The sequence below is a fragment of the Ciconia boyciana genome, chromosome 1, assembly GCF_034638445.1.
Source record: "Ciconia boyciana chromosome 1, ASM3463844v1, whole genome shotgun sequence".
Classification (NCBI taxonomy): domain Eukaryota; kingdom Metazoa; phylum Chordata; class Aves; order Ciconiiformes; family Ciconiidae; genus Ciconia; species Ciconia boyciana.
This window is the reverse complement of record NC_132934.1, coordinates 74,831,460-74,845,836: the sequence shown is the minus strand read 5'-3', so window position 1 is coordinate 74,845,836 and position 14,377 is coordinate 74,831,460. Positions and strand designations below refer to the sequence as shown.

Genomic DNA, 14,377 nt, shown 5'->3' with positions numbered 1-14,377 from the left:
GCTCCCAAAGACAGGATTTTTGAGTAGCTGTGCCAGATGTGGCGTAGAGTGAGCAAGGGTGGGTAGGTAGGTGTGTGTGCGTGTTGCTTTACGGCACACGGCGTGTGGGGAGGGGGAACCTGTGACCTGGCTGAACCACGCCGTGAGACCGAGAGTGTAATAATGCCTGCGAAGTTCACGCGCCTAGAGGCTGGAGAGCAACTGTTACGAGTGATACGGGGAATCTGTAGGATCTCTTTTGCATTAGCTTTCAGATCAAATTTACTTACGGGAGAAAAACCCCCACCGAAACCCCCCAGTGTCTGCTAACTGCCAGCCTTGCACATCCAGCCCGGAACGGGGAAGGGAGGCTGCCACCCCTCCACCTTGCGTAGCCACGTTAGTGGGAAGGTTTTGCAGCTGGGGCGCAGCTGATGCTCACAGCGCTGCCGACACCACCAGCCTTTCGGAATTAGGCCAACGATGCTGCAGTGCCATTTTCTTCTTCCTGTCCTCGTCGTTAGCTTGCAAGCAACCTCTGATTTCAGTGCGTGGCCATCAGTGCTAGTGTAATACCCACAGATGTGAGCGTAAGCACCCCGGGGACTGAAATTAGCTACTCCGACTATCTCGAGTCCACCAGTCTCAGGCACTAGATTACTTTGGTAAGTATGTTCACAAGACTTTCTGTACCTTTTCAGTATGCGCTTTCCACTGGTTGGCCCGCCAGCCACTGCCTGTTCTTCTCCCACATTGCTTTTCTACAGTATTGCTGAATATTTATTAACTGAAAGCTTATTGACAAGCTTCCATGCACTCTTTCTTGCTGATGCCGAAGTCACAGCGCTGTGCTTCCTCGTGAGGCACATACGCTTTCCATAACCTTTCATGGCTTCTGTGGGGGGTCTTTTCACTTTCCTACACACATATAGCTCTGTATGTTACTTTCTTGGTAGGAATGCGCTAATTGTCACACATCTTTCTTTTTTAAATAGATTAATGTCATAATTATCCTCATTTTCTTCCTTCCTGCTACAGGCAATTGCTGGAATGCTTTAGCATTAAAAAAAAAAAAAAAAAAAAAAGAAACCAAAAAACAAACCCGAAAAAAAAAACCAACCCCATAACTTGTCTGGAGAAAGAATAGTTACCACTCCCAAGTCTAGGCCATAATATCACTTAAGCACTCCAGAAACTTTTTTTTACCTCAGCTGCACCTTTAGGATTTAACTGGTCTTCATTCCTGTTTTTGCAAAGCTCAGCCTTGTCCACACATATTACAGTTTAGATATATCTTCAGCTTAGCTTCTCTATGTTCTCCTAGACATTTTTTTCCCACTGGTTGAGGGAACACTGTTGCCCCTGTTAGGTACCAGCCCAGCCGTAAAAAAAAGGAAGAAATCGTATGTCCCTCCATCTCAGAGCAGGGCAATGAGAAGACCTGCATGTTCAGTGGTGCTTTAGGTGGGCAGTGGGTGCCATGCCAGCAAAGGCGTAAGACAGCGGGGCTTTGGCAGCAGTATTCCTTGACCAGTATTCCATATTTGTTAAAAGGGCAAAGCAGCAAAATGTTTGCCTTGGCTCAAGTTGCAGGTAAGGTTGCCGGCACACTGAATACAAACTACACCTTAATTTGACAGCCGCACTGCCCAGGGTGGTCATGTCTGTTCCTCTGGCCTTTCAGGTAGACAGGTGCTCCCTTGGTGACATGTTGATGACAGTAACGGATAAAGGGACTTTAAGGGGCTAAAGGATGCTGACATTCATTGGCCTGAGCCTCGCGTTATATAGCTCTGCTCAGGTTCATTTCCACTGCCACTGGACAGGTGCTATACGGCAGCAGCTGTATCATGAAGCTGCTAAAAGAGACCTCTGGTTTGCTGAGGGAACGTCTCAGGTGCCACCCTGCTCCCAGGAAGAGCAGAGAGGACAACCTGGCAAGCAAGAGAAGTGCGAGCAGGTTCAGAGGACCTCCACCAGCTACCTCCTGCTTTCCCAAATATTGCCTTTTCCCTTTAGGAAATCTGGAACCATAGAATGGCATCTGTCAAGCCGGAGGCACTTGAGAGTAAGCACCCATCAGAATAACTTACTGTCAAAACCAGGTACAAATTCATTTCATCCCACTTTGTGCCATATGCTGCTGTCAAAACTTCATGAACTGTTTAGGCAGCATGTTGGGACATTTTGACTAACTATGAGCAGAGCTATTTTTTTCATAGCTTTGTGTCATCGGCGTTTATAATTGGGTATTTCCCTGAATTTGCTTTGGTCTCCAAACAGGTAAGCCTGTAGAAAGTGAGCGTGACCTGGGAAGGTGGGCACGGGCCAAACCTCTGGATTCGACCATCCCCGTTTATGAGGTGCCCCAACTCCGAACGGGAAATTGCGCTGTCTTACATTGTTCAGGAACCAACTTTTTCTTCTGGTTTAATACTGATATTTTAAAGATGGGGTGAAATTTGTCCCGTATTTGACGAAAACGTTGAATTTTGGAGCAGACTGGCAAGCCGAATCTGAATCTCGTTTTTTCCTCCTTCAGCCCAGGTGTTTTGTTCTCCTGACAACAAAACTAACTAGCACAGCCTTCGCTATAATAAGTGGGAAACAGACCACAGTATAGGTAAAGAACACATTTGCTGTTTTATTGGTGCCTTGCAGGGCAATAATACTGAAAAAGGGGAATGCAAAAGAAACAAAAAACCAAAACCAAAAACAAAAACCCAGGATGGTGGCAACCCACATTGTATTTTTTTTAAAGAGTACATCAACTCCTGTTTTTTTTTATTTATTGTGGCATGAATGATAACATAAAACCAAAACATGAAAATATACAACTTATATTACACTATGTGTTATGAACAAAATATAAATCTATAACTCTATGTTATATTTACATAATTATTTCTTTTATTAAATTTCAAGTGAGATGGTAGGTTGCACATACTTTGTTTTAAGCTCCAGGCATTTGATTGTCTCTATTTCTTTTCTATTTTCATTTCACTTGTAAAATCCAAAACGTTAGAAGGAGTAAGAGCTTTAGAGCCAATGGAGCTATATAAATACTGTTTCAGCAAACCAGTGACAAAAACACTGGGGAGTAGAGAAATCAGTCAGTAGAAAAAACGAACTTGACATGTTCTTCAATCTGGGAAACTGACAAGTTAAGATAAAGTTGAAAAAATGTAAATATAAACCAAGCTAAACAGCCAGCCCATGCCCTGTGAATTGAGGATACACTTGAATCCACATCTAGTGAATTACACACAGTTCTTTGCAAAATTGAAGGTATGATTCTATCGAGAAGTGGGCAGACAAAAATACTTCCTATCCAATACATCATGCCCTTAAACGTACGAGATACCATATAGTTGCCATTCATTCTAGCAGATGAATTCTTGCTAAGTAAGGTCTACGTTTCCATGGAGTATAATTATTTTTGATGTTACGAACGTGATGTCAGAGGCTTCTTCGGGGACAATAACAGCTCATCTCTTTGGATTAAAAAGAAAAAGCTCTGAAAATGTGCTGTAAAAAGGTTAAAGACAATTTACTTTCTAAAAAATGATTTAATTAAAGAGAGAGTCTACAGCAGTAACCAAATCTTTGAAATAATGTCTTCGAAGAAAGAATTTCTTCCATATGCATTCGTAATAAGAGGATTTGGTTACAAAACTAATTAAATGCTATAATAATAGCTAGTGTTCTTTTCTGGGGGCCTGATTAATATAGCGGAACGGTTAAATAAAGATGTTAAATGCACTTAAAAATCCTATTTTACTAATATAAGGCATGAATAAATTGAAAAAGGATATACTCTGTGTTATTTAATTGAGCTTAGAAGCAAGTGCCTCAGTTTTTTTTTCTTCTTTCCTTTCCCCTTTTCCCCATTGCTGGTGTTGTTCTTTTGTAAGCTCGCAAGACGCACGGCATAAGCGGCTCCCCGATTTCGGAGGAGACGGCCTGTACGTCCCCCCCGGGCAGCTCCCCAAGACCATGCTCGCTCGCCAGGTTCCCAGGGAAGAGGGGAACGAAGCCCGCCTCGGCATTAGGGCCTCGATGCACTTCTAGGTTAATACGATCCTAATCTCTTCTAACCTGGTTCTTCTGCATGCTCCAGGGCACAGAACCCAGGAAAAAAAAGAAACAAGACAAGAAGATCTTTTTATAAACGTATGCTTTGCTTTGCTTTGTTTTTTCTAGAAAATTAGAGAGGGACAAACAGGGCCTCATTTTCAAATCTGGTCTTCTACTGCCGAAGGATATATGGGCGCTCATCCTTGGACCCAACAAAACATTAGCACAGGCGTTAGTATTTTGCTGGTTTGGGACCCCAGAGCCTTTTTTTTTGCCTTTTTTCTTTTTAACATTGCTGCATCGGTTTCAACATCCAAATGCAGGACATGGATAGCCTGCTAAAGCTACCCATTTGAAAAGCCTGACCGAACCCCAGGCTGTAGCGTAGTCTCTCAGACGGAAATGTGTACGGTAACAAAATTAGCGTTCATCTGAGCCCTAGTCCAGGCCAAGGCAGCGAGCAAAGCAGAGCGCTCCCGGAGAAGGGCTCTGTCGCGCCGTCCATTGCCGAGAGCAGAGCTCGGTCCTGCAGCCCCGGCACAGGCGCTCCTCCGGTGCGGGACCGACCCTGCCCACGGAGACGGGGCTACCTCCAGGAGCGTCTCCTGCCGCGCAGCCCACAGTTCGGGGGTGAAACTCGGTCCCGCTGAAGTCAAAGGGCCTTTTTCCCATTGACTTCCCCGAGGCCGGCTTTCCAGCCGACGTGTCTAAGACTTGCTCCAATCACGCCTGCCGCAGTGGCACCTACCTGGAGCTAAAACAAAGTATTCTGGTAGCCCAAAGTGACACAATTAAACCAGAGAGTCTCTATAACGTGGTGGAAATCAAGCATCCAGCAAATGTGAGGTGAACCCACAAGAGTCAGAAGTAATTTGTTCACAAAGACAGGGAACAAATTTAAAAGTTAAAAAAAAAAAGGAGCAAATATCTGTTTTCACATTGTACATAATAATGATATAAAAACAATTGTCTATTTTTTTTTCCTTCTTATCCAAACAGAGTGCTTCAAAAAAATTGGCTCTAGATGACTGGTGTAATTAAATAACTAAAATGAGTGATGAGAGAGCAGAAGTTAATTAAGATTGAAAACAACACTCCCATTAATTCACTCCATCATAATAAACATCAGAAGTTGACATGGCTGGGGCCAAAATTAAAATAAAAGAAAGAGGAATGGTGTGAGCAGAAGAAGAAGCGATTTGTTTTCATATGTATATATATATATTTATATATATATAAAAAGGCAAGGTGGGGAGGGGTATCCATTTTAAATAGCCTAACAGCTTCATTTGCTGCACTGCCAAATTAGAACAGAATAAAATAAAGTTAAAAAAAGGGGGAGGGGGGGATAAAATAAATTATACATAATTTACTAATCTGGGAACAGCTGACCATTATTATTATTATTATTATAATTACCATTACAACACTAGCAAGAAGAGGCAGTTCAACTGAAAAATAAACCCAACACAGTCATAAAATACAAACAAAAAGAACCCTCTCTGACATGGAGGATATGATCAGCTACTCCAAGCATAACTTCAGAGCAAATCTTCTGAGAGAGAGAAAATAGAAAAAAAATTTTGAGGCAGAGGTGGAAATCAAAAAAGGGAGAACAGGAGAAAAATAAAACAGATGTTGCAGGGTAAAACTATCACACGTCCAAACCGCTCGTCGGAGTATTGTCCTAGGTCTTCAATGGCATTTGCTTGTTTGCTTTGCACAAGGTCTGCAGAGGTCAAGTTACACTTCAAGTGGGATTTCAAAAGGCAAAGAAAGACCAACCCCGTTCTCCTTCTCAGTCTCTCCTCCTACCTGTCCTTTCCATCCTGCACCTGAACTTAAATGGCTGACCGCACCAAGGGCTAAATTTGCCTGATTAAGGGACCATTTGCGAAATCAGTGTTGCCAAGTACTGAAGACCATGGTTCTGGTGATTGCTTGGGCTGGGATCTCACTGGCACTAAGGTGCACAGGGCTATTTTTACAACTTAAAAGCGGTAACGATAGCAATGAGTCTCTCTCTAGGAGTAGGAATTTACCAGGGAACAACGTGAATATAAAGGTGGCATCCTCGGTTAGAAAACCGACTCAGAGGAAGGCTTTTGCCTCAGTACAATCCTAAGACTTTGCTTCCCAGGCCAGAGAGGAGCTCCCAGATAGCTGCTGTTTGAAATTAGAGGTAGCCTTTTTGGTTGGTCGGTTGGTTTAGATCTAATGCTTCTGTCTTGCTTCTGTCTTACACGAGCCTGGGTCCTCTCATTCTACAGGAAGATCAGAGTGAGGAGATGAAAATAGACTCTTTGATTCCCTTGTATTTACATTCTTTTTTCTGAAATAAAGCGTAACATTCAGTCACCTTATTGGAAATACAAGAGGCTAACTTCTGCTCAGGACTACTCTTGTGTAAATCCACCTTCCTCACCTGGTTGCTGTTGCCCAAGGAAGGCAAAACTGCCCAACCAACATATCTAAGGGCTCTAGAACAACACTGAAAACATTTTAGCCCAGGAGAACAATTTTTCACTTGTGAGAGGCAGCAGCTAGGGACACTCGGCACCACAAAGGTTCGGGTTCTTACATGCCCACTTTGAAAATGGAAATCTCTTCATAGCTATTAGTCTTCCTTCCTACACAAACATCCCACTGATAAAAATGGATTTCTGCAAGTGCAAAGAAAAAAAAGTCAGTTAAAAAAATCGCCTTTTGAATCAGAGATCAGTACTCAGCCACCCTGAAGGTACAAGTTCATTAAAATTGGACATCACGATAACCTAATTATGCTCAGCGAGGAGGTAACATTTCCAGTTGCCCTGTCCTGTGCTGAACAAATCACATTTTGGACAAGCCTTTTTTATGTTGTACATGCTGCCACTTGAAGTGTAAATTAAAAGCAAAGGCTCCTTACAGACCAAGTCATTTGGAGGGTGCGGGACTTCATTCTGGAACATGCTTTTTGCTCACAATAGTCCAATATTATTCCTATTAGTACCATAAACACGCACACATGAAAATCCAAGATCATAAAATATTTTTTCTCTAAATTTCTTATGTCTCTCTCTCTCTCTCTCTTTTTTCACCTGAGAACGGCACCTACAGTTTCCTTTAAAAAGCAAAACCAAAACCAAAAATATACGTCTAATCTCACCAGCTGCTGGTATATCAGGTTCTTCAAGGGATTGTCTAAGATACAACACTGTCCTAACTTAAGACAGAGCAGGAAGCAAAAGAAAAGCAAAAGAAAAACAAAACAAGAAGAGACCAACCAAAAAAAAAAGCAAACTGGACTAGTTCAGCGCTTTAGTACAAATTTGGCACTTGCTCAAAGACTCAGTATGGTGTGCAACTGATGAAGAGAAGTCCTCTCTTGAAAGGAAATAATTGCTTGTTGGGGTTAACAGAAACAGACTCCCCACTTCCTTCCTTGCCAGCCACGCGCACAGGCATGCACGCACACACACACACACTTCGGACCCAGATTTGCCAGGGAGGAGGAGGAGGAGGAGGAGACAGAGGGGGTCAAAGGAATTTTATCTTTTTTCTTTCCTGTCAGGTGCATTACCAAAAAAAAAAAAATTATTTCTCTTTAAACTGTAGCACAAAACAACAAAACACATTCACAAGCCACTTGTTGGCACTGTGTACCTGAGTGAGAATTTCTAGAACATTGTAGAACAAACAGCCATAAAGTTTATTTGAAAAAAAAATAATAATAATAAAAGGTCGACGGGTAAGACTTCAGTGCTTGGGTATAGCAGCTGAATTACTGGCATTATTTTACCCATAGCTTATATCATTCTGTTGTTGTTGTCGTCGTTGTCTTTGTTTCCTTTCTTCTGAGCCTTTTTTCTTCTGATGCAGGCTGATGTCTATTAGTCAGCTGATGTCCCAACTAGTTAAGACTAACAGTTAAAGTAACAGTCAGTGTATGAGAAAGTTAATGTGCTTGGCCACTGGCAAGGATAAACCAGATGGGGCTTTATTTATTTTTTCTTTTCTCCTTGAAGTCCTGTAGGTCACGAGATATTTGGACCCTGATCAGTTGGCTTGCCCCGCAATGTGATTTTCACTGTCACTGCCATAGTCCGCATCGGGGTCATCCTCTTCCTCATCGTATTCATCGTAGATTTCTCCATTGACGTCATCGGTCTGCATCTCTTCCTTGATATGAGGCTCCTCGCCTTTGATGCCGTAAGTGCTCTGGATGACAGGCATCCCGGGCTCCGGGCTGCTGGACACGCTCGAGTGCTCGGAGGGCAGATGTGGGGAAGGCATTCCTGCCATGGCAATGGCTCCTGGGTAAACTACGCCCGCGGTGGCAATGGGAATCTGTGCTTGTTGCCTGTCGTGGAGAAAAAGTGAAAGGATGTTTGAATACCGGAAGGAGTAAAGGGAATGCAAGTACAACAGCACTTCGCAAGCCCATAGCATATGCTCTTGGCCATGCAGAGGAAGCTCATGGATGGCCCGTGCAAGACAACCCTTCCATCAATATTCCAGACTCACCAACTGATGCTCTTGAAATGAACATCAGGCCCAAACCAACTTCACTGATAAGAAAACCCAATCTCTGTAAGTATCTCTAGCTGTACCTGAACTACACAGCTTCAGCTTGCCTGCTTGTGATGCAAACTTCTTTACTGGGTAAACTGGGTGTCCCATGAGCTGCCAGCCAAAAATAAACATCCTTTCATTTGTGGTCCAACGTAAAAAACATATATGTTGAAAATCTTCCTTTTAAATAATCCAAGCTGCTGGCAGGACTAGACATAAAAGTAACACACTGCCAACAGGAGAGACGTGGCGAGGGCTAGGTAGTTTGCACAGGAATGGGGAGGTGCTGTAGGAAAGTACCAGTGGATGAGGAGAAAGCAAGGCCGGTCTCTCCAAAGAGGCACTGTTTACTCCACGTTCACTCAGAGACCTGGCCATTATTAGGGAGAGGAACAGTGGGCTTTCTGGGGCCAACATGGGTTTATACGATGATCACTAAGGGCCTCCCACTGGAAGGTGAGAGCTTCCACAGTGAGCGGCTCTTGTGAAAAGCAGAACCTTTGAAGGAAGGTGGATAAAATTGGGGAAAGGCAGACTTAAAACGGAAGCATGCATTATTTAAAAATAAATAAAAAGCAAGCAAGCAACATGAGCATTTGAGAAAATCCTCTACAGGATGCCTTTATACGGTGTCTAAGCCTTGGAAACCTGTCTGCAGTAATGAAAGAAGAATTATTCCAGGCCATAGAAATTCCCTTTGCATCAAGAACACTAGCTGTGTTATACCAGTGTTTGTTTCCCTGAGAAGCTTCAGGGTCCCAACAAGCCTAGAGGTTTAAAATTCATGCTCCTTTTGTTTCCTTGCTGCATGAAGTAATTCCATTGCAGTAATACTCTTCAGTACATGCTGCACATTGTAATGTCATCAGCGGTGTGTCCATCTGCACTGAAAAGCCTTGCCACAGGAGACAGGGCAGAGTCTCTTGAGATGAACATTCTTAATTAAGAATGAAACCCTCCCCTGTTCCCCTGCCTGCCTGTGCCCTGACTGTACAGTAAGCCTTGCACAGTACAGTGATCCTGAAAGACTTTCCTCTGCCAAACAGCTTTACATTTGTTTGGAATTGCTTGCTGCATTTTCAGATACTTCCTGCCTGCCATTCGAGCGAGGCCTCCCTCCGCACAGTCCTTATTTCCGTGTTTCTGAAACAAGTAGAAGTTGTGTCAGCTGAAGATACAGCTCTTAAAGTAGGGAGCGGATCTAATTTGCATTTTGTTCTTAATTCAATAGGAAGGCTTTTGTTTTCTGGAGTCAGCATTTCTGTAACAAGATTCAGCACACTTAAATTGCTTTTAATATTTAACAATAGGAACACTTTGCACTTAAATGGTGCTTTTCAGACTGCTTTTCAAATATTAAATTATTTAAGAATAGTATTTTTCCACTTCTATAGGGTGTCCAGTCCAGAGGATCTCAAAGCAGTCCTCAGATACTCATGTATTAGGGCTCTCAGCAGTCCAGTGAGGTGAGCTTACCCTACCACCATTAAAGATGAGGACACTGAGACATAGAAGAATTAAGCACAAGAGTAGCAAAAAATGCCCAGTCCTTCCCATTGTGATGCCTTCAGACGGGCTTTCAGCGTGTCCCAGCAGCTGGCACAGCCACAGCTCTTGGAAACTCAATCACTTATTTTGGTGCCCAGGCAGGAGCCAGGCTGGTGTTTAGAAGTTTAGCCCTAAATGACCTGCACCGGGTGATGCAGCAGATGGGGAACTAAAACCAGGAATGCAACTGTAGTGCTGTGACTGCCAGCATCAAACACTGACCCCACTGCAGTCATTGGCCGCTTTGTCAGTAACTTCTATAAAGATTTCACCCCAGGTTCTGTGTTCTAATGCCCCAGTGCAAATTATCTCCTGAAATGTCTTGATTTCAATGTCAGCCTTGTTTGGAAAGCTAAATAATATGCGGAATGTTACAAGGTTAATTTTTTTCCCATGATGAAGCATGCATGTTAACCAGATAAGCAGTGTTTTGGGGGCTCTGTTGCCACCTATTCTTTTACCAGAAGGCCCCCCCTCCTCTTTTTTTAATCTCTTGATGCCAAATGTTGGCTGACTTCCCTGTGTTTGTTTCAGTGCTTACCATTGGGATCACTGGACCTGCCAGCGCCACAGGGTTAAGCAGCTCAAATTTCTCTGCTGAGCGGCTTATTATAACAATGCACACTGTAGCTGTTTAAAACACAGTCTGATGACACTTAACAGTTGCTGGACAGATATCCTCTCCTTTATTGCTACTTCTAGCCGTTAACTAGAGAGATGCGCAACTCAGTTACTATTAAAATGATTCCAAATTCAGATGAAACGGAACACAAATTCCATTACTTCTGAGGGTTGTTCTTGTTGCTGGTTTTGTTTTTTTTAAGACCACTGTGTAGCTTTTGATTTTCTGGAGTGAATACAGAAATATTGTAGAATATTTGATTACTTCCGATTCTTTTGATCTGCTGTAACCAAAACCAAGGAGTTTTTGCAGAAGGAAAATACATGCTAGTTTGCTAGGCAGATTTTAATCTAATCATATCAAGCTGATCTATTAGCTGTTTATCAGAACCAGTCTTCTTGAAATTTATGCTCAGCACAAAGCATTTAGCTTACTGCACTGGAGGACACTCCCTAGTATGACAAATGCCGTCATGATGAACAACACAGACAACTTAATGCCCGATATGAATTAACTGATCCAAGTCCATATTCCAGCTCAAGTTCAGTATGTGCAGCAGTCTTTTTGCAGACCACTTGCCACAGATCATACTGAATGCAAGCTTGTATTTTGACTTTTGGATCATGTGCACCACCATAGATTCCTTCAGACATACCCTCTGAGGCCTCATAATAAAGTAATACTTATAAGGCTTTATTAGAAGACTTACGTTTCATTGGAAAATCTTAAGCTTTTTATTTTTTTCTTTTGCCTGATCAGAGTGGAAATGAGACAGTTGGCCAAAGCTGTAAGATGAGTATATAGCAGAGCCAACAAAAAAATCCCTAACTGCCTAACTTCCTCCTGGAACACATTGTTTTAAAGTATAAGCTTCATATTCTGTTAGCAATATATAATGTTCTTGCCAATAAAATATAACATTCACCACACTGAATTAAGAATTCTCCCTGAAAAATTTTTTTGCTGAAATGAGTGGTAGTTTTTAAAGGTCCCATACCCAACGTTAAAATACTGCCTCATCTCCTGGCGTCTGTTGCGCATGATAGCCTTGTATTCGCCAATGCGTAACTTTTTGCCATCTACAAGGCAGGTACGCTTCGGCCTTGGCTTGTATTTGTAGTCTGGGTATTTCTCCAGGTGCTGTTTGCTGAGTCGGGCCTGCTCCTCGTAGTATGGCTGCTTCTCTAGGTTTGTCATAGCTTTCCAGCGAGATCCTGTCACAAAAAAAAAGAATGAGAAATGAGATTCTCCTCATCCACAAACACTGGAAGGCAGAGAAACAAGTAGGTCACCCAGAACAAGATACCTACGGCCACATTGCTTTGGGCTGGGAATCTGTCAGAGCTTCTAGACAGGGGTCAGGTCTTGTTTGTATTTGACTGGTAAACCTCTTGGGCATGGCCAAGAGGGAGAGAGAGACGATACTGGAGGTTTTGACTCAATATTTTACTGAAACTTATCTACATTATAATGTCTTTCAGGTGGGAAGTAAAACCATCATCCTGATAATGGGCAATCCCTGACACTTTGTTTTAGAAGACAAGGCAGTGTATTTTAGTGGAGTGGCCAAAGACCCCTTAGCTACACGCAGTCTGCTCTGCTATGCCCCCCCCACTTTCCTTTGGCCATGAGCCTGTCTTCACCTCCTGTTCTAGAGGAGGCACCACTCCCATGTGCTGCGATCTCGTCGCTGTGCTCCACCACGGCTGGATCAAGGCATAAACTCTGGATATGCACACGTCTACAGGTTAGTCTTTCATGACAAATACCATACCTTTCTAGCTTCCAGGTTTGCGAGAAGCAGAATATGAACTGATCGTAAATGCTATGCTGCTGGATACAGGAGCCTGCAAAGACCCTGAAGCAATGCCTCTAAAAGCTATAAACTATCCCGTATGTCTCAGTGGGGTTTTAACTCCAAGACCAAGTCCTGGTGAACACTGCCAGCTCCAACTTAAAGAATTTAGTATGTGTCATGAAGGGAAGAGCACTGGGATACTGGCACACCTCTCCATGGAGCCGCACTATGGCTTCATTGCTGGCAGCCTTGTTTCTGACACTCTGCCTATGTTAGTGTGGATATTTGAGCTAGGGAAATAATGAAGACTTTACAATTGTTTTCAAATACTTCCTGAAATTTATAAACTAATATTTCTTAAAGGACATAACATGGGAGCAGAAAGTAAAATTTCTTGAATCAGTTATCCTATTTTATTTTTCCATGAACTATAGAAGTGCTTCAGGGTAAGACACATTACAAGTAACAGGCATGGTCCAAGCTGTGAAACATGTGGCCTAGAAGGAAAACTTTATTGGAAAATAGTCAATTTTCCCATTGGAAAAAAAGTTTGAATAGTTTCTCAATTTAATGGGTTCATAATGTCATACGTCATATTGACTTCCTCTTGTTCTTCATTTTTTATGGTTACTCATACTGTACTTAGCTCATGCTATTACTCAGGCCGCTCTTAGCTCACTGTGCCCTTAAGACTCGCAATATAGAGAGCACAGTTGTCCCTTCCCAGGAAAGAAAACAGTTTGGTTCCCTCTAGAAAGGCCCCTTCTGATTATTGACACCATTTTCCCCATTGCTCTTTTTGAATCTTTATTCCAAACTGCAGTTTGGGCTCACTGTGAAGGGCTAACAGACCTCACACCTAGAGATAACGCATTTGTAAATAATCATGCCTTTGTTCTGAAGAGGAGCAATGGATGTCCCTTTCTTAGCAAACATTACTTTGGAGTCAAAACCCTTCATTTTTCATGATGTTTACAACAGGTAACACGCAGAGATCCTCCAGCTCGTTCTGGAATGGGAAACGGTTTAATTGCATTGTTACTAGCTTAGGTGCAGCACCATATTAGCGTGACTAGATGGTTTCTAGGATTTGCACTAGAACTCCTGCACGGCACTTCGTATGCCATACAGAGGTAGCGTCTGTGCACGGGGATCTGTGGCAGGGCTCTGTGTTACGCAGGGCAGCAAACCTCTGCGGCCAGAATCCCCATCAGCAGCTTTGTCTCCTGCAAAGAAATTATTCCAAGCTTTTTCTGACAAAGAGAGTGGCTAGAAAAAGTGACACCAACTTCCCACATGTAGTACCTCCTAGATTTTGGGCTAAATGACACAGCGATAAACATGCGGAGACTGCCACAACGCTGAACACCTACTAATGCTGCGTAAGATGGAAACATAGATAGGGTCTGTGTTGAACGACGTTAAGAATTCAGGGTAAAGCATATGAGCTCTACTGGAAGATGCCCAGACGTAGGCCTACTTTAAAATTCTACCTTGTAGACACTGGCACACTGGTGTTTTAGCATATGAAGAAAATCATAAAAGTTAGTCTTAAATCTAGACTCCTCTAATCACAGATCTGCTGTAGTACCACTGCCTTAGACAAACAGCCCCAGCCCCATTTCCTGCTGATGAATCAGTTTTTATTTATGAATAATAAGGTTGAGAACCTCAGTCTTTAAACAAATCTTGACATTTGCTTTACATGCTGTGAGAGGACCTGCAATGTAGAAACTCAGATATATTTTGAGACAGATGGACAGACAGACAGGTAGAAATTAAAATCAGTTGTTGCAAAA

At 42.7% G+C, this 14,377-nt stretch overlaps 1 protein-coding gene across 31 annotated transcripts in view; it reads right to left on the bottom strand.

The window, feature by feature from the left end:
* Nucleotides 1-2,603: 2,603 nt before the first annotated feature.
* SOX5 (SRY-box transcription factor 5) overlaps nt 2,604-14,377 on the bottom strand; it is a 721,637-nt gene continuing 709,863 nt past the window's right edge. For all 31 annotated transcript variants that reach the window (XM_072874906.1, XM_072874851.1, XM_072874898.1 and 28 more), the window contains 2 exons: nt 11,778-11,994; nt 2,604-8,398 (listed from right to left, as the gene is read on the bottom strand). In XM_072874906.1, the coding sequence (XP_072731007.1) occupies nt 8,095-8,398; nt 11,778-11,994 (521 nt within the window). In that variant the 3' untranslated portion in view covers nt 2,604-8,094. The remainder of the gene's footprint in view (nt 8,399-11,777; nt 11,995-14,377) is intronic.